We start from the raw sequence: 19,954 nt of genomic DNA, 5'->3' as shown, positions 1-19,954 counted from the left end.
AGTAGCGGAGCCAGATCAGAACCCAGATCTTTCTGATGCCCAAGGCCCGGGCTCTATCCACTGGGCCAAAACGAATCCCAGCTCCGCACTTGTCTGGTGTGTGACCTGGGGCAAGTCACTTCACTGGGCCTCAGTTCCCTCATTCGTAAAATGGGGATGAAGACTGTGAGCCCCAGGTGGGACAGGGACTGTGTTCAACCTGATTCACCTGTATCCACCCCAGGGCTTAGAAGAGTGCCTGGCACATAGTGAGAGCTAAACGAATACCGTTTAAAAAAATAATCCCCGGAGGCCAAGGCAGGTCTGAGGCAGTGGGTTAGCTAGCTCACGGCTCTCAGTTTAGGAGAGGGCAGCCCAAGAAGCTATCAGCAGGGTTGGAAAATGACGGAGCCTGGGCCGAAGAGGTCGTTCTCCACCTGGTTTACCTAGCAGGGAACGAATCCCCACGGCCTTACTTCACTCCTGCCATTGAGCCCCGTGAGGAGGGGGTGGGCAGAAACAAGGAAACATGGTCGGTTTCTGTCACAGATCCCCCCTCCCTGAGAACCTTGACTGGATGAATTACTCCTAACGGATGAAGTCAAGAGAACTCTCATCCGCGGTAGGGTTGGAAGGGACGATATCAAAGGGCCACATGAACTAATTAATCCCGGCCCCATTTTGCTCTATTCCCTGATGTTTCTACACCCCGTATTTGTGCATTGGAAAATCATCAGAGGACCTTTTTTAAAATACACAAACACCGAAAAAACCCGTAGGGTCCTTGGAGGTTTAATCAGAATACGGAGAACTCTACTCGGCTTTCGTGTCCCTTGACCAAATAGGAAACTCGCCTTTTTGAGGCAGCAGAGGTGTGCGAGCCAAATTTAAAGTCGGGCACACAATTAATAAGACACCCAAAAGGAGAAATCACTAAGTGATGGATGTGGAATATTTTGGCACCATTAACTAACGAAAATTCACGCCATCATAAAAAATGGCCACTTGGCCCAGTTAGCCTTATTATTATGCCCCCGGGGTGCGTTTTTGTTCATTAACGAGTCTAGCTTTGGCAGAGAACCGTCATTTTGACAACGCTCATTTCGAAACAGATGAACGCGGTCTCTTCCACGGGCGCCGCTCTGCCTCGTGCAAAGCAACCTTAATGCAGTCAGACATTCTTCGCAGTTCCCTCCACAACTGGAAATGCAAATCATTACCTGATGAACAATTTTGCTGAACGCCTCTTGGAGTTTACCATGAATCGTGGACAGTTTCTTTGCATCCCGATTAGCTTCATGAATGGGAATAAGTACTTTGTAGGCCTCGTTAACCGCTTCGTACATGCCAGCCTAGAAAAACAACATCGATCGGATGCTTCTTTCCTTCGCCAGCAAAGGAAGGCATCGTTACAAACCGTTTCTCACGCCTCGCTGTGACTACGGTCTTTGAAATGGCTACACTAGGGTTAAACTGGGGGGAAAACCTGAAAACTTGGTTTCATTAGCGCTCAGTCCGTTATTTGAACACGAAAAAGAAAAAGTTTTATATCCACAGGGTCTGATTAGAAGTGGGTGGTGGAGGGGAATGAGGAAGGAAAGAGGAGGGAGAGGAGGACGAGAGGTTGAACAACCGACAATATTTTTCTGCACAGCAGACGGCTTTTCTTCCTGCAGAGTGTCAGGGGAGGGAAGACCCTCTGAAGCCTCTTTCGTTCATTCATGTAATCGTATTTATTGAGCGCTTACTGTGTGCAGAGCACTGTACTACGCTCTTGGGAAAGAACAATACAGTACTAAAGAGAGACGATCTCTGCCCACAACGAGATCAAAGTCTAGAGGGAGGCTGTGCACTTATCAAGGCTCAACCACCCTAAAATCATCTCAGGAGAGCGGATGCCCTTTTGAAAGCCAAACTCGGAGAAATGAACAGTCTGAGCAAGAGCAAGTCCCCCAGTCTACGAGAAGATCAAAGAAGTGGGGAAGGAAGAGGTTTCTTAATGAGCTGTGAATTCCCCCGCCCCCACCAGAGAGCTGTTTGGGTCCCCCAAGCCCCAGTCTCCGTGACCAGCGTTCATACATTCAATTGTATTTATCAAGTGCTTCCTGTGGGCAGAACACTGTACTAAGCACTTGGGAGAGAGAACGTGACCGCTAATTCTGCTGTATTGTACAGTATCGAGAAGCAGCGTGGCTCAGTGGAAAGAGCCCGGGCTTGGGAGTCAGAGGTCAGGGGTCCTAATCCCGGCTCTGCCACTTGCCAGCTGTGTGACTTTGGGCAAGTCACTTCACTTCTCTGGCCCTCGGCGGCCTCATCTGGAAAACGGGGATGAAGACTGTGAGCCCCACGTGGGACAGCCTGATCACCTTGTATCCACCCCAGCGCTTAGAATAGAGCTTGGCAACATAGTAAGTGCTTAACAAATACCATCATCACCATTATTATTATTACCGAGCTCAGAGTCACTGAGCAGCCTCTCTGGGCACCTGCAAATGGGGTGCGGAGGTTTCTGAATGAACCCGACTGGCTTGGAGCCGGGGGCGGGCCCGGGCCCAGCCCGGTCTGCGGCTTTTCACCTGCTGTGTCGCGGGTGTGCGAGTCGGGTTGAAGAAATCAAGGGAAAGGAAAAAGAAAGGGAAACTGAGTGGGAACAGGCTGGACACACCTGCTTGCTTTCACTTCCTCTCTACCCAACTCTCTTTTCTATCTCATGCGATCTGGTTTTTGCCCCCTGAGCTTTACTGAAAGCGCACTCCCCAATGGCCTCTTTTGTTCTACAGCTAACGGGAGCGTCTCTGCCTCAATCCTCTTTGACCTCTCGGTGGCTTTTGACACTGTTGATCACCCTGTTGTCCTAGAAACTCTCTCGGGTTTTGGTTTCACCACATGAGAGTCTCTGGGCTCTCTCCTCGCCTCTGACTGCTTCTCGGTTTCCTTCAACCCTCCCCTCGCTTTCTAACTGCGGGCGTCACCCGAGGCTGGTGTTCCGGGGCCTCGGCTCTTCTCGCTTCCCACTCACTCTGTCGGGGAGTGACAGGGGAGCTCATCCCTGCCCGTGGCTTCAGAGCCACATCGAGGTGGGGGATTCCCAAATCTCTCCCTGGTACATCTCCCCACGGACGGCCAGCCGGCCCCTTAAACGCCACGAGGCAAAAATGGAAGTAAATTTACCCACCGACTCTACTAATCCCGTTGAAACCATCACCCTCCCAGGCCCAGAGGCTCCCCACTTGGGTGTGTCATTTTTGATTCCTGGTTTGTTTTTTTTTAACCTTTCACATTCAGTGGCTTGCCAAATCCTGTCGGTTCGTTCTCCTCGGAATTTTCTGAATCTGCTCCTTCCTCTCTCTTCTCCTGTCAAACCCCGGTTCACGGCCTCATCACTCCCAGGCTGCGTCAGCCTCTTTCTTCTCCTGTCTTCAATCTGCCCTACCCAGAGCCGTCGAGAAATGCCTTTCCGATCCCACCACATCTCTTCGAGCACCTCTAGTGTGTTACCCATTTCTCTCTGAAGAACACAGAAACGCCTAATGTTTAGCTTTCAGGCTCTCCATTAGTTTCCTCCCTCCTAGTTATCTGCTCTCTTTTCCCGCTACACCTCAACTATTTTGAGGTAGAAAGAAGCAGCGTGGCTCAGTGGAAAGAGCAGGGGCTTGGGAGTCAGAGGTCGTGGGTTCTCATCCCGACTCCGCCACTTGTCTGCTGTGTGACCTGGGGCAAGTCACTTAACTTCTCTGGACCTCAGTTACCTCATCTGTAAAAAAACAGGGATTAACTGTGAGCCCCACGTGGGACAATCTGATTACCCTGTATCTACCCCAGCGCTTAGAACAGTGCTCTGCACATAGTAAGCACTTAACTAATACCATCATCGTTATTACTATTATTACTTTGCTCCTCCCATGTTAACATAACTATACTTGGCCTACAAGTCTCCTGTCTCTGCTCCTTTATTATTATGTTTGTACTTGTTAAGCGCTTACTATGTGCCAAGCGTGTTCTGGGGTAGATACAAGTTAATCAGGTTGGACACAGTCCCGCCCCATGGGACTCACACTCTTCTTAGACCCCATTTTACAGAAGAGGCAACTGAGGCACAGAGAAAGGAGTGACTAGCCCAAGGTCACACAGCAGACGCGTGGCGGAGCCGGGATTAGAACGCAGGTCCTTCTGACGCCCAGGCCCGGGCTCTATCCATTAAGCCACAGTGTTTCTCCCTTTACTCACTCCTTTCTCCCTGCCCAGAACTGCCTTCCCTGATCCAATCTGCCATTCCGCCATCCTCCCCACCTTCAAAGCCCTCAGGAGCCATTCCTCACTTTCTCCCCCGAAACCCGGTCACGTCAACCCATCGGCCACCCTCGGCTCTTGTGTTTATGCCAGGCTTTTTCACCGGGAAGTTTGTTTTGATTTTTTTTTTAATGGTATTTTTTAAGCGTTGACTATGTGTCAAGTCCCGTTCTAAGCGCTCACTTGCATCTACGCTGTGACTCTTATTCCTTTTGTATGTCTGCCACTCCAGCTGGGTTGCTTCCCTCAGTTAGACTGTAAAGTCTCTCGAGGGCACGAACTTTGTCTCGTAAGCGTACGTTTGCAATCGCTGGATACATTAGAGGCGGCACCTTAAATACTGATGATGGTTATGGGAATTCATTCTTAGGAAGTTCTGTCGAGGATGGAATAGAGTGGGATCCGCGTATGGGCTGAGAAACTCTGGGCGGTAAAGCCGGAGGGAGAGGGAGATAACTGAACGGTCACCTACCATAGAGAAAGAAGCTGCCGCTTGTTCCAGCAATCCCACCAGTCCGGCTTCCGTGAAGTACTTTCCGGAGCAGATCCCTTCTTCGTCTGGGGAGACCACATCATCTGACACTGCTGACTCTTCCAAAACATTAGAGGAAATGTTCTAGAGAAACAAAAGAAGCGTTTTAAAGTCGCTTGCTGCTGAATGAAGAAACCGCGATGTCTGAGCAAAAGGTTTAGGAATGAGCCGTTGGGACACAAGTGTGATTGGCTAACACCCCGGTATTTAACAAGTACAGAATATGGTATTTAACAGATACCATTCAGAAAATAGCAATAACAAACAAACAAAAAACACCCCGGCCAACGAAACGGGAGAGGCGAATAACGAACACTGCTCTGAGCTGAGCTTCGTTATTTGTAAATCCTACCCCTTCTCAATCAGTCCCTCTCTCCTCATATTCATTTGACCACACCATCAAAAAAAATACCAAAAAACCAAAAAAACCACGACCCTACCACCATCCCCGCCCTCTCCCCCCCCAAAAAAGTTACTGGTATTTAACAAGTACAGAGTATGGTATTTAACAAGTACCATTTAGAAAATACCAACGACAAACAAAGAACACTCCGGCCAACGAAACGGGAGAGGCGAATAACGAGCACTGCTCTGAGCTGAGCTTCGTTATTTGTAAATCCTACCCCTTCTCAATCAGTCCCTCTCCCCTCATATTCATTTGACCACACCATTAAAAAAAATACCAAAAAAACCAAAATGCCACGACCCTACCACCATTCCCACCCTCCCCACCCCAAAAAAGTTACTCTAAGGTGATGTTTAATGAATCAGATTGAGAGCCAATCTTGCCTCCTTGGTTTGATAAAACACTTTTCTCTAAGGAGTTTAAATGCTTCCAATTGAACATTTTTCTTTCTGACCTAATGAATCTTCTTATACTTCGAGGAACACAGGATAGGGAATGTAGAAAGGAAGACCAAGAAATGCTAAATGATAGCTGACACAGTGCGCTGCTTGGGAAGAGCACCACTAAACAGGACTTATGTTCCCTGCTTTCAATTAACTCAGTCTCCCAAATGACTACTTGAAACCACCAAAAATGACAAAACGGTGCGTAAGTCTTTTAACGACAACAGTGAATTATCATCACTCTGGGAAACAGAATCGTCCTTCGTTTTGAAGGTGAGGCTGCCGACGCCGTTAGCTCTTTGTGGGCGGGGAACGTGTCCGCCAACTCTGTTGTACTGTACTCTCCCAAGCGCTGAGTACAGGGCCCTGCACAGTGTAAGCGCTCCGGAAATACCGCCGACGATGACGAGACTGCGCCCAAAGAGTGCGAGGGTCGCTGATGGCGAATCCCTCGCGCTAATCCCTAGTCCGTCAAGCTAGGTTGAAATCTTGGCCTCCCCGTAATCCCAAACGCACCCACCGCCCACATCCGCCCCGCGCACTCAGGTGCCCCCGCGGGGGAGTCCTACCTGAAACGTCACACATCCCACCGGCAGGTACTTGCGGTCCTCCAGCATGCTCAGGTACTCGGCCACGAGGGCCGCCGAGTGGACGAGGCACTGGGCGGCCTCGGCGTGATTGCTGCGCTCGGAGTGCTTGCCCGCCATGTTCTGCAGCCACGTCAGGCGCAGGTCTGGGGATGTCTGGTAGCCTTTGGCGATCCTGTTTGGGAGAGAGGTCCTTCGCCGTTGGCCCGCGGGCCCGTCGCCGGCCCCGGACCGACTTCGGTGCGGTCCCTGTGGTGGTGGGGCAGGTGGGGGCAGACCTGTCCGGGCCCAGGGATGGACGACACTACCACCTCTCCGGTGGAAAGGAAGCGGGTCGGAAAGAGCGGGCCGGCCCGGAAGAGACCGGCTGAGAGGAAATCAGGCGGGACGGGGCAACGACGCGCGATTAGAGGAGGAGGAGAGAGGAAACTTCAGATGAACTGGGACACGCTTAATAAACACGGTTCATAAGGAAGATGGCGTTCCAAAGAAGGAGGCTTGCCCTTCTGTACTTTGATTGGGATAAAGAGAACAGAGCACAGACCATTAACCCCGCTGAGTACTAAACAAAACAAATGCAGTGCTGGGCATTTCGGTCCCCTAGCCAGAACAGATTCAGTTTACCTAAAATCTCCCACGGTCTTAAAAGTGTTATCTAGATACACAGAACTGTGTTCTTTGCCACGCGCTTTTCCTGTAGGCGACAGGATCGGGTACGAGGCCATGAATAAAGCCCAATGGAGGAGGCGGAAGAAGACGATAAACCAAAAATTGTAAAAGCGGCTACCTTAATCAAATGCTCACCCGCCACAAGGCCGGGCAGGGAGCGGGCCGGGGCCTGATGGGTCGGGACCAGGAAGGATTCCCAACCCCAATGTGCTCACTGTGACACCCTCCTTTTGCACCCGCCCTCATCCAAGATGCACAGGTGGATGGATTCAAGGAGTGTAAACAAGTGGCGAAAAAGACAAGCTCTCCCTCAGTATGACTCCACCGAAGGCACTACATTTCGGGCCTTCCCGACTAGGGAAACAGTGTGACCTAGTGGAGCGAGCACGGGCCTGGGAGTCAGAAGGACCTGGGTTCTAATCATGGGTTCACCACTTCGCTGCTGGATGACCTTGGGCAAAATCACTTCATTTCTCTGGGCCTCAGTGCCCTCATCTGTAAAATGGGGATTAAGACTGTGAACTCCACATGGGACAGGGACTATGTCCACCCTGATTTTCTCGTATCCACCCCGGCGCTAGGTACAGTGCCTGGCACACAGTAAGCGCTTAACAAATACCACGGTTATTATCATTATCATTATTATAACCTCGTCCACGGGGCACGTTGTTAAACATTCTTTGGGCCCCATTTTTTCTTCTGAAAATGGCATTGCGCCCTTGCCTCCTACCCATCGACCGGAGGGCGTATAAACCAAAGGAAAAGCATCTTGCAAAGAGCCCCGAGCATCCCGGGGACGGTAAGGTGAGAGGGTGGAAAAACTGCACCTGCCCGGGCACCGAGGGTCGAGCAACCGATACCTGTACATCAGATCGATCAACATTTCTGGATCTTCTTGGTGCTCCTTCATTTTCACCGTGTCCGAAAGGATCATGTGAAGATTGAAAACCAGATCCTGGACCTGTAACCCAGAAAACGTTGGAAGGGGTCAGCCTCCGAAGCTGCTGGCTTAAACCGCTATTTCCTCCTAAATCAACCCACCTCGAGGGCATTTTGGGGAATGGCTCCACAGGCCCCATCTCCCTTCCTAGTCCTGACCCGCACCGATTCAGTACCGGGTTCGCGAGCGCCGTGGGGCCGACGCCATTCGCTTCGGCTCCGCCGTGCTCTTGGGGCTGGCCCGTTGGGCCGCTCTCACGGTTTCCGTGCGGGCTGGAGGATTGACGGTGCGAGCGGAGGCCGAGCTCCTCGGGGTGCAGACGGGGACTGGGGTCTCTTTATGGCACCGCTGGGAGCTGGGGTCTGGCGTCAATGGGGGCTGGGCGTAGACTGGGGTCCCTGGGGGCAGGCTGACAACTGGGGCTGGGGTTTTCCGCATCGCTCGCGAGAGCCGGGTCAGAACTCTGGATCCTGGGGCGGTGGCTTCTGGGGCGACTGGGTCGGTGCGACCCCCAGGGCCGCGCCATCGGGTGAGGTGTACCAAGCAGACGGGTGGCTCGGGGGCCACGCGATACGCTGGAGCACCATCACGGAGCCTGCCGTCCCTCCTTCCTGTACCTTCTAACGCCTCTTCCATCCCCTCTTTTCTCTCTCCTTCCCTTCTCTTCCTCCCTCTTCTCCCTTCTTGCCCTCCACTTCCTCCTCCACAGTCCCCTCCGGGCTCCATCCCAAATGTGCCCCAAGGCTCTAAATGAAAGGGGGGTGCCCTTCTACAAGGGCCACAACTTCGCACTTTCCGATGCAGACGTCTTAAAGACCCCAGCGATTCGAATGCCGTGCTCAGGTTTCAACTAAAAACGGCACGATCTCGCCCCCAAAACTTCACCGCACGCAGTTAACGAGCGTGAACGTCTGCGTGCGTATCGTCGTACTGTTTCGGGCTGGTCTCCGCTGTGCGGGTCGGCTTTTCCTGCGCATCTGGGAGAACGGGCCGAAGCACCCGCCCAACTGTTTTAAACCACTTCGGATTGGAGGGGGCCAGACACGTAATAAAGTGCTACCGAACGAAGGCGATGGGGAAAAAGAAACGCTTTCCGGTCGGCTCGGATTAACACCGGTGCCTTTTCGCTACCGGAGCTCCAGCTTGAGACCCGAGGGTCGGAGGGGCATCTGGGGAGGTGGGAGCGTTCGGCCGAGAAGGGGCACAACCTGCTCCGGAGCTCGGGCAGGCCTGCCCTCCCCAGTTCTCCGCGGCCTTTTCTGACCTGATCGGGGAATGTCGTCTCTCTCAATTCCAGGTCTTCTTCGGCGTAGGTCAAGATGGTCTTGAGGGAGCGCCTTAAGAACTCCTCATTGAAGTTCTGGGATGTTCCCACCAGGGAGGACAGGGACATCGTCACCTGCATTTTCACCCTGGCAAAGTTCTAGGGGAGAGAACGGTCCGGTTGTTACCGACTGAACGAGTCGGGGAGATGCTCTTTTCAAGTAGTTACAGGTTGATTCAGCCCTTCAGGAGGCAAATGACTCCAATTCCTCTTCTCCCACTCCCTTCGGCATCGCCACTGCACTTGAATTTACACCCTTTATCCGTTTCACCCTCAGCCCCATAGCACTTACAATAATAATAATGATAATAATTTTGGTATTTATTAAGCGCTATGTGCAGAGCACTGTTCTAAGCGCTGGGGTAGATACAGGGTAATCAGGTTGTCCCACGTGAGGCTCGCAGTTACTCCCCATTTTACAGATGAGGTCACTGAGGCCCAGAGAAGTGAAGTGACTCGCCCACAGTCACACGGCTGACGAGTGGCAGAGCCGGGAGTTGAACCCATGACCTCTGACTCCGAAGCCCAGGCTCTTTCCACTGAGCCACACTGCTTTTACTCTCCCGAGCGCTTAGTACAGTGCTTATTTAAGCCCCAAAGGAGGTTCCAGTCCTTCTGTTCACTCTCTGAACAGTGTGAATGAGGCAAAATGGCCTGAAAGTGAATTTTAAAGCTCTTTTCAACCTCCCACCACCCCTCCAAAAAAAAATTCCACGAGTTAAAACAGTTCTTCCCAGGCAACCTCATACACACAAAACGTGGTGCTTTCCCCTACTAAATGCAAGGTGTAAAATCGGGGGTGTTTTCTGCCGACAGACGCAAATAATTCAGTCCCGCCTTGCCTACGGTAACTTAAGGTACAGGCGTTTCCCCAGGCTACACTCGTCTCCTCTGCCAAGAAGTCACGAGCTCCAGCCTCTGCCATCTACTCTCTATCCCCGACCCTTTCTTCTCCGTCCACGTTTGGAGCTGCCCCTCCCTACGAGAGGTGCTTTCTGACCAGAGGTCATTCATTCATTCACTCCATCATATTTATTAAGAGCTTTCTGTCCGCAAAGCAGCGTAATAAGCGCTCGGGAGAGTACAACGAACAGACACACAACGAGCTCACAGGCTAGAGGATCCCCTGCATGTCCCTCGCAATACAAACCCTCACAAAATTCTAAAAATCCGCAACTGCGGAAAACTCCTTCTCCAAGGGGAATAGCTGTTCAAAGGCAGCGAGACCTAACAGTCAAGGGAGTTTTGCGTCGGCCGGGGGATGTGGAATCCTCAAAGGTTCTTCCGAGAATAAGCCCGTGGCCTTGGGTCTGTCGCTAATCCACTTAGCCCGTTTAACCCTCCCGACGGGACGCAATTCAAGACGGTAGGGCATAGAGTGAGCGGACATCCCTGGATCACTGGAGGTCGTCACCGCTTCCGACAGACGACAGCGGCACTTCAGCGTGGGTCAAAAGTCGGAAAAGGGAACGGCGGAAGTTTTAGAAATCCACGGCGGGAGGATGGGGGGAGGCGAACCGTTTCGCCGATCGGAGCGTGGAAAGCCAAAGCTGCGAACCTCGAGAGAGACGGTTTTATGGGCATTAAGCGTGGTGCGCGCTGGCAGTCTCTCGCGACGCAAAAGAAAAAAAAAAGGAATGATCCTATTATCCTTACGTTCCCGATCTCGAAGTTTTGTCTCATCAGCAGGTAGAGGGAGGCGCTGGCGTGGGACCGAATGGTGCTGATGCTGCTGCTGCAATGCCGTAGAAGTCGGAGGCATAGATCGGCGCACTGCTCCGTCTCCTCTTCGAACAGGAGTTCAGGGAACTGTAAGGAGAGCATAGCTTGTTTAGACGCCGGGACCGCCGACCACGTCTACCCGCTCGATTGTTGGGCCTGTTTTCACCGGGAAAAAATTTTAAAACGAGCGCCGTATTTCTGTCTCTGGGAGTGAGAAGGGTGACACCTGGCTCAGTGGAAAGACCCTGGGCTTCGGAGTCAGAGGTCATGGGTTCGACTCCCGGCTCTGCCACTTGTCAGCTGTGTGACCGTGGGCGAGTCCCTTAACTTCTCTGTGCCTCAGTTACCTCATCTGTAAAATGGGGATTAACTGTGAGCCTCACGTGGGCTCACCTGATGACCCCGTATCTCCCCCAGCGCTTAGAACAGTGCTCTGCACCTAGTAAGCGCTTAACAAATACCAACATTATTATTACCTCTCTCCCCAGACAGAAAACACTGCCTTCTTAGAGACAGACTGGCTTGGCAGACAAACAGTGAGGGCGGCCTCGTGATAAAATGGGCCCCTTTTCCCATTTTACAGATATTGAACAGATATCTCTCGGTGCAACCAACTGCAGTTAGCTTTCACGGCGCACGTCACCGGTCTCTGTGGTCAGTGAAAAATCCACACCGATCTCCTCAGCTACACTTGAGGTTCAAGCCTCCTCCTCCACCAAATCTTTCCCCAAAGCTGCCATCCCAGAACGTGGCGGACTGATTTTGAGGAGGCAGCCTGGCCTCGTGGAAGCAACACGGGGTTGCTTGTCCCGGCTCTCCTTGCTGTGTGATCTAGGGCAAGTCACTTAACCTCTCGGGGCCCCGGCTCTCTCCCCTGCAAAATGGGGACAAGAAAGGCCATGAGTCCTCTGGGGGACGGGCTGCGTCCGATTTCAGAATCTTTTAAGAGTTTTAAGTTCAAAAACAGAAATATTTATTTACTTTAGTTTGTCTCCCCCCCCTAGACTGTAAGCTCGTTGTGGGCAGGGAACACGCCTACCAACTCTGTTACTTCGTACTCTCCCGAACGCTCAGTTCAGTGCTCTGCACGCGGTAAGCGCTCAGTAAATACGACTGAATTGATCGATCCTGTTTCCACCCTAGTACTTAGCACAAAATCAGTCCTTCATAATTACAATTATTAATGTCAGTAAGTATTGAGCACTGAGGGTCCCTCTTCTTTCCGCCCTGTTCGTCCTAGGGAATACGCGTTACGAAGAATGGGTCCACAGCAGGAAGGAGGAAAAAAAGGAGGCGCGGCAGCAGATTTAAACCTGCCGACCGCATCCTCCTCGAACCGGAGCCTCGGTCCTAAAATGGTTAGAAGGTGAGCCAGGATCGGGCGACCCTGGGGATGCGTCCTTCTAAAGATGCCAGTCCCAAGGTAACTTGCCTTGGAAACCAGGGCCCTCTGGGTGGCAAAACAGTGCTGCAGATAAAGGGCGCTTTGGTTGCAGGCCATGCTGTGTAAGAGCACTTTCAACACGCCACCAAGGATGCTCTCTTTGGACTCGGTCACCGAGACAGTCTGTAAGAAAACACAAACCATTTTAACGTACCGTGGAGGGTTGGCGTTTCCCTCTTGCTAGTCATTCATTCAGTAGTAATTATTGAGGGCTTACTGTGTGCAGAGCACTGTACTAAGCGCCTGGAATGTACGATTCGGCAACAGATAGAGCCAATCCCTGCCCAGTGACGGGCTCACAGTGGCAGGCTTGAACACCCTCCTCTTTCACGGTCTTGGAGATGTACATTTCTAGTTTTAAATGTAAAATTCCCCTTCATTTTCCTTTTCTGTTCTTTCACAGAGGAACTCATGAGGAGGATAAACTAGGTGAGACCTGTCTTTTGTCCCTCTTATTGTTTCTTTCTAGCTCCACCTTATTCTCCCTCCTCTCCTCTTTTTCTACTCGTCATTTCCCCCCTTTCCGTAAGCCCCAACAGCAGCTCCTGAGGTCCCACTGGGGTGCAGGGCACTGTGCTAGACTCTGACTGCTTTTCCCACTCTCTTTTTCTACCTCTTTTTCCGCCTCCTGCCTTTTGCTCCATCTCCCGGTGTCCTCCCCAATACTCACTCTCTCTCATTCTCTCTTAATACTCCCACAGGAAGATGTCACTTCACATCCCAATCACACCAGGCAGGCTGACTGTCCCATCTAAGTAATCCCTCGCTTCCACATAAGGACACACCTGAGACTTATCCCCCCAGTAACAGATAGGACCCCCAGAAGTATAGGGCCCTCCAAAGGCCAGAGGAAACCTCCACCTGGAAAAGCTGAGGTTGCATCCTTGAGCTCCTTCTTACCTGTCTGTTCCTTTCTTCCGCTCTACCCTCTCTGTGCTCTTTCCTTGTTCAGAGCAAACCTCCAAATGGTCCTTTTTTTGTGACCCCCGTCCACCTGAACTCCATCTTCCCCACTGCATGGCACACCCTGTTCCCCCTTCAACTTCAACTCTGTCGAACTACATCCCTTTCTTACCCGCTCAGAGAGCCACCTCCTCCACCAGAGTCCACAGCTTTAACTACAGAGGTGACAGGCTGGAGACCCCAGCCCAACTCCAGAGAGGAAAACCCTACCTTTTAAGCCCCTAACTCTCTTGTTTTCTTAACTGTCTCTTCCCCCTCTTGGAAGGCAAGGTTACCCTCTGGGAGCTGAGCCCAGGTGATCGGAGAGAAAGTTGAAGGTGAACTTACAACAGGACCTGTGGGTTTACTAAGGAAACTACGGGAGAGGAAAAAATTACAGCCAGGGCTCCGTTAAGATACGATCCTGGCAAGTGGACAGTTCTGCATTCCGCCGGACGTGGGACAGAAATTTACCAATTGCAGCCGGGGCCGGGTGAAAATACGATCCCGGAAAGTAATCAGTTCTAATCCATTCTGCTTCCCGCCGGACGCGAGACGGAAATTTACCCTTCACACAGCTGAGCCGAAATGCAACTTTAACCCAGGAAAACTCAGCTGAGATCGTTCCTCACATTTGCCTTTATTTCCCACCCCATTTTACCTGGACGACTATCTCTAGGGTATCCAAAATAATTAGGTTTGCTTCGGTGGCAAGGTTCCCGTCGATGAGGGCTTCATGTTCTATTTCTGCTCTGGACCTATCGGGAGAAAGAATTGTAATAAATCACTTTTTCTGAGGCGGGGAGAGCAAAATAAATCCCTCCCAAAGAAATCGGCTGTCTCAAGAAACCTCATCAAAAAGTGCACAACCGGCAACGGAGTCCAACGTTTTTAAAAACACGGAAAAGAAACACTCCAATGCGTGAAAACGGCAGCACGGAGGAGGAGTCTGGATTTTGCAAAGAAAAAACTCCGATTTTCACCCTCCCCTCCGTCCTGCCATGCCGACAAAACATTCTGCCCCCAAGCTGGGGCCCAAAGGTTGCTAACAGCGGCTCCACGATACGATCCCACCAGAAGCACACGTGTCCCGCTTTCGGGCATGCAGCAGCTACCGGAGAGGAGCACGTTCACTGTTATTCGAAAAGGCGTCGACACAAAGCGGTGCTAGGGGAGCTTGTGTTCTGGCTGCGCAACTTCGGCAGTTAAGACTCTCTGCGTTTCGAATTTTGAGGGCGGAGGGGGCGTTTTACCGTTTCAAGGAGTTTCAGAGCGTTTCACTGGAGTAGAGTACTTGGTTTCTCTAACGATGTCTCTACCTCCCCACAAAATGGCCGCGCTTCTCCTGAGATGGCAATTTCAGCTTTCGGCGAGCCGTGGGACTGAACCGTTGTCGCACGCCACGCTTCCGTGCAGTGAGCTTCATTCTCCCGGTGTTCGAATTATCTCTTGGGAAAGTTAAATAACTTGGAAAAGGAGAATGCTGCCACCCTGAATAATCCTCTGGTCAGCGCTCCCTCTCAAACGGCCTGTCCGACCACCGGGGCGTCGCTTTAAGCAAAAGAGAGCTTTGGACTGCCAGAAACAATCTGATACCTTAAATGAATTCGGTTCGATTTTATCATTCTCTGAATTCTATTTTGTGAGGAAAAAGTGAACCCCAAACATCCAAGGTTTGGGGGTTCATTTGACCATTTTGCTCCGATATCGGTTTCTACCTCAGCGGCGGTATGATCGATTTGCATCCGGGCACGCCCGGCTCACACATTCACAGGGGAGAAAGCATTACGGCACCAAGGGAAGAGATTTCTAAAACCTCCAGGCTCACACGTCTGAGAATTGCCATCAACTGCACTTGGTTATTACTTGCGGACAAGTTTCCTTGGCCGGTAAACTGTGTCGAGGAAATTCAAATAACCATCAGAGTGAACAAGTGTCTTCAGAAAAAGAGGAAAACGGAAGCACACCAACTGCAATTCCTAAAATCTCCAAGGAGGAGACCCCCCCCCCCCCCCACCCCACCCCAGCCCGTTCAAAGCAAAGTCAAAGTGATAGATTCGACAGTTGAGCAGCAGTGCATCACAGTCAGTTAAACCCCGCAAAGCTTTCCTCTAAACCCCACCAGCGGAGTTGAGAGGATTTAGTAGGCAGATGCAGATATAGAGCAGGATTCCAAAGCTTGAGTACCTGGACGCTTTGTGGCTTCTAAAAAACACAGCGCATGTGGAAAAACAACCACAGTGAAGGGTTAGGGCAGACGCAGGGAAAGAAAAGGAAAGCAGGCATTCGGAGTTCAAGGATGAGTTCAGGAATTAAAGGGAAGCAACAGGAAAAGAACGTAGCGCAGGTAATTTTGAGGCCGTTTGGAGCAAACGAAATTTCTGTCGCTGCACCTGTACCGTCCCGATACACCTCATTATCAGTTAGAAGGCGTGGGTTTCTTTCAGACTCTGGCGCAGGGAAGTCAAGTGGTTTGCCCAAGATTGCACAGCGGACAAGGGGCAGAGCCGGGATTAGATTTCCAGATTAGATCTGACTCCCACGCCCGGGCTCTAACCACTAGACCACGCTGCTTCTTCCTACTTAGACCGTGAGCCCTCCGTAGGACAGGGACTGTGTCTATTCTGATTACCTTCCATCTACTCCAGTGCTTACTAATAATAATGCTGATTTTTGTGAGGCGCTTACTATGTGCCAAGCGCCGTTCTAAGCACTGGGGTAGATACAAGCTCATCAGGTTGTCCCACACGGGGCTCACAGTCTTAATCCCCATTTTCCAGATGAGGTCACCGAGGCACAGAGAAGTGAAGTGACTTGCCCAGAGTCACACAACTGATAAGTGGCGGAGCCGGGATTAGAACCCACGACCTCTGACTCCCAAGCCCGGGCTCTTTCCACTAAGCCACGCCACTTCTCTATAGTGGTTGGCACTCAGAAAGGGCTCGACGAAATACCGCAGTTTTTATTATTTGTCCCAGCTCTGCCACTGGTCTGCCGTGTGACCTTAGGCAAGTCACCTCCTCGCTCAGTGCCTCAGTTTCTCCCCATCAGATAAACAGGGGTAAATGAGAGTCCCGTTTGGGACACAGACTTTGTCTGATATGGTTATCTGTATCCGCCGCGGCACTCGGTTCAGTGCTCTGCACCTTGGAAGACTTCAAAAAAAAAACCAGGATTTTTTGGCGCTGTTTTTGAAACCGACGGCAAGCTCAACCAGACTATCGACACCCTGGATTGTTTAGAGTCCTCGCTAAAGTCAGTCATCTCATCTGTAAAATGGGGATTAGCTGTGAGCCTCACGTGGGACGACCTGATTACCCTGTATCTACCCCAGCGCTTAGAACAGGGTTCTGCACAGAGTAAGCGCTTAACAAATACCAACATTATTAAAGTCTTAAAAGCACAGCAGGGCCCTCCGATCAGAGTCCAGTTTCTGTATGCTTTCCTCATCTCACGCTGCCATTTTGGTTCTGAAAGGGATCAGGCTACGGAATGCCAAGGCCCCCGGAAAAATGCCCTCCAGAGTTCTTCCTGGTGGGATCGGCCACATAGACATGGCGGCGGTGCTTACTTGTCCAGTTTCTCTGTGTTTTGTCTCCAGTGAGTCATATCCTTTCTCCACCTCAAGTTTTCTTGACTTCCAAATGCACTGCCCGATGGGCTTCTCTCTGCCAAAAATTCAGAACCGATCCCGTCAGTCAGCCAGTCAATCGTATTCATTGAGCGCTTACTGTGTACTAAGCGCTGGGGAGAGTAGAATACCACAATAAAAAGACGCATTCCCTGCCCTCAACGAGCTTATGGCCTATGGGGGGAGGCAGACATTAATGTAAATAACACGGAGATCCCCTAGGACGTGTTTGCAAAACCACCAGCACGACCGCAAAATATCTGAACCCACTCTCCAAGATCCATCTGAAAAACTGGGGAGGGTCAATTATATCTCAACCCAGTGCACTAAGAACCCATGAGAGGAATCTGCTTCAGTTCAAATCTTTGGCTGACAGTTACATCCAACCCATGGCGGGGACAGGAGGGGTGCATAAAATGGGTGAAAATAAGGATTTGGCAAGAATAACAGGAGCTAGGATTGCCCCGGGTCAGAGCACCCACTCGTCCAGGCCGAGGGCAGCGAAAGAGAATAAGCGCGATAAATAACATATCCCCGAGGGATATTCCGATACAATTCCCCGTGGCGGGGACAGGAGTGGTACATAAAATGGGTGAAAATAAGAAATTGGCAAGAATAACAGGAGCTAGGACTGCCCCGGGTCAGAGCACCCACTCGGCCTGGAAGGACGAGGGCAGCGAAAGAGAACAAGAGCGATAAATAACACGTCCCCGAGGGATATTCCGATACAATTCCCCGTGGCGGGGACAGGAGAGGTGCATAAAATGGGTGGAAATAAGGAATTGGCAAGAATAACAGGAGCTAGGACTGCCCCGGGTCAGAGCACCCACTCGGCCTGGAAGGACGAGGGCAGTGAAAGAGAACAAGGGCGATAGATAGCACGTTCCCGAGGGATATTCCGATACAATTCCCCCGAAGCCCCTAAGTGCTGAAGGGAACTGGAGTAGCGAATGGCCATCAAGGCGGATGACTATTCCCCCACGATTCCTTCAAGGGTCAATGACCAGAGGCTGGCTCGGCCATCAGGTTGACCTGCTCAACTTCTAGACAGACGGCTCGTACAAGACCTCCATGCCAGAAAGCCCCTGAGGAACAACCTCCAGCGGGACAGGGCATTAACAGTAATGACGGTATTTGTTAAGGGTTTACTCTATGCCAGGCACTTTACTAAGCGCCGGGCACCGAACTACGCGCTGAACGTACCCAGCTGTCCTCGGCTTCGCCGCACCATTTCTTGCCTGGCTCCTATGCTCCCGAGAATAGCTTCTTCCAGTTTGGCTCTCATGTCTTTCGATTTCTTAAAAGTCAGGCTGTTCATCCTCTCGAAGACTTTCTTCCCCTGAAAGTTAAACGGCAACCAAGGAGTCCTGGGGGGGGGGGGGGGGGGGAACCCGGCTTCCTCCTCCCCCGGGCCCCGTACCCGCCGCTCCCCTTCGGAAAGCCGTCCCCAGCCGGGCCGTCACACTCACTTTGTATTCGAAACAGGACACGCAGAGGTACAGCAGGTCCAGCAGCCGGTTGAGCTGCAGGACCGAGAGGTCCGTGAACCACTTCTGCAGGACGGTCTCGTCGGCGTTTCTGAGGACCCACAGGAGACAGATCAGAAGGCTCCGGCTGGATTCCGCCGAGAAGGTCGAATGCTGTCGGCCGCTCTAAGAATAATAATAATGTTGGTATTTGTTAAGCGCTTACTATGTGCCGAGCACTGTTCTAAGCGCTGGGGTAGACACAGGGGAATCGGGTCGTCCCACGTGGGGCTCACAGTCTTAATCCCCATTTTACAGATGAGGGAACTGAGGCACAGAGAAGTGAAGTGACTCGCCCACGGTCACACAGCCGACAAGTGGCAGAGCTGGGATTCGAACTCATGAGCCCTGACTCCAAAGCCCGTGCTCTTTCCACTGAGCCACGCTGCTTCTCCTGCTGCTGCTGCTGCTGTGGGGCCCCGGGACCACAGTTCCTAAACCCCCAGAGGCAACGGGCAGCGTAAACTGAAGTCTCCGAGTCCCGGGTGATGGGAACAGGTGCTCTGCACATAGTAGGTAGCTCAATAAATACGACCGAATGAATGATTACTGCCTTTTTTTGGTGGGGGGTAGCCAAGCTCTCTTGTATCGCTGGGGGAAACTGGACAGAAGGCCTTGGTGAGAGTACGATATCTGCCTCCCCCTCTGGACCGTAAGCTCGCTGTGGGCAGGGAACCTGCCTGTTATACTGTACTCTCCCCAGCGTTTAGTACAGTGCACCGGACCCAGCAAGCGCTCAATGAATACGACTGACCGCGCGGCCTTCCCTGACGGAGTCCCACCGCTTCTGCTGCTTGGTGCCCGTGTCCTGAGCTCCCCTGGGGGGGATTTCCTCGCTCGCTGCCTGCTGTCGGCCCCTCGAATAAGTGATTGATACAAGCGTGGGTGAAGCACGGAGCCCCTCAGCTGCCCAGTTCTAAATCAGGAAAATACAAACTGCGATCTCTTCCGACAAAACTTCAATGAACCAGTCGAAGGCCCCTCCGTCGAGGCTCTGGCAACTGGGAAACCTATCGAGGACGACAGTCGCCGGCGACATTTCTCCTTGGCTAACGACTTCCAGCCGGGGAGCAGAAAACATTTAGGACTTGTGGATTATGGAGCAGCGTACTGAGGTGTTAGATAAAATTTCTGCTCTTTTTCTAGTTTCTTTTAAGATCAGCAAAGTCAGTGTCCCTCAGAGAGGACGCGTAATAATAATAACAATGGTGGAATTTGTTAAGCGCTTACTAAGTGCCAAACACTGTTCTAAGCGCCGGCGTAGATACCAGGTGATCGGGTTGTCCCACGTGGGGCTCCCGGTCTTCATCCCCATTTTACAGGCACAGAGAAGCAAAGTGACTTGTCCAAAGCCACACAGCAGACGAGTGGCAGAGCCGGGATTAGAAGTGTTTTGCACACGGTAAGCGCTCAATAAATACGACTGAATGATGTATATGATGCAGACTTTCGAGGAAGAAAAAAAAATACTCTTCTACTCTAACGGAGAGAAACACTCTTTTCTACTACAGTCCTTTAG

At 51.7% G+C, this 19,954-nt stretch overlaps 1 protein-coding gene across 11 annotated transcripts in view; it reads right to left on the bottom strand.

Moving 5' to 3' along the window:
- The window catches only part of DOCK7 (dedicator of cytokinesis 7), a 149,624-nt gene that overhangs the window by 9,782 nt on the left and 119,888 nt on the right, over positions 1 to 19,954 (bottom strand). For 6 of the 11 annotated variants that reach the window (XM_029083307.2, XM_029083308.2, XM_029083312.2 and 3 more), the window contains 12 exons: positions 18,379 to 18,561; positions 18,113 to 18,248; positions 16,850 to 16,946; positions 15,466 to 15,483; positions 13,940 to 14,036; positions 12,325 to 12,459; positions 10,827 to 10,979; positions 9,111 to 9,269; positions 7,767 to 7,867; positions 6,220 to 6,412; positions 4,742 to 4,885; positions 1,200 to 1,331 (listed from right to left, as the gene is read on the bottom strand). In XM_029083307.2, coding sequence (XP_028939140.1) covers positions 1,200 to 1,331; positions 4,742 to 4,885; positions 6,220 to 6,412; positions 7,767 to 7,867; positions 9,111 to 9,269; positions 10,827 to 10,979; positions 12,325 to 12,459; positions 13,940 to 14,036; positions 15,466 to 15,483; positions 16,850 to 16,946; positions 18,113 to 18,248; positions 18,379 to 18,561 — 1,548 coding nt within the window. The remainder of the gene's footprint in view (positions 1 to 1,199; positions 1,332 to 4,741; positions 4,886 to 6,219; positions 6,413 to 7,766; positions 7,868 to 9,110; positions 9,270 to 10,826; positions 10,980 to 12,324; positions 12,460 to 13,939; positions 14,037 to 15,465; positions 15,484 to 16,849; positions 16,947 to 18,112; positions 18,249 to 18,378; positions 18,562 to 19,954) is intronic. The other 5 variants (XM_029083310.2, XM_029083311.2, XM_029083314.2 and 2 more) reach the window with 1 other exon arrangement.

Source organism: Ornithorhynchus anatinus, chromosome 18 (assembly GCF_004115215.2).
Source record: "Ornithorhynchus anatinus isolate Pmale09 chromosome 18, mOrnAna1.pri.v4, whole genome shotgun sequence".
NCBI classification, from domain to species: domain Eukaryota; kingdom Metazoa; phylum Chordata; class Mammalia; order Monotremata; family Ornithorhynchidae; genus Ornithorhynchus; species Ornithorhynchus anatinus.
This window is presented reverse-complemented; position numbering and strand designations above follow the sequence as displayed.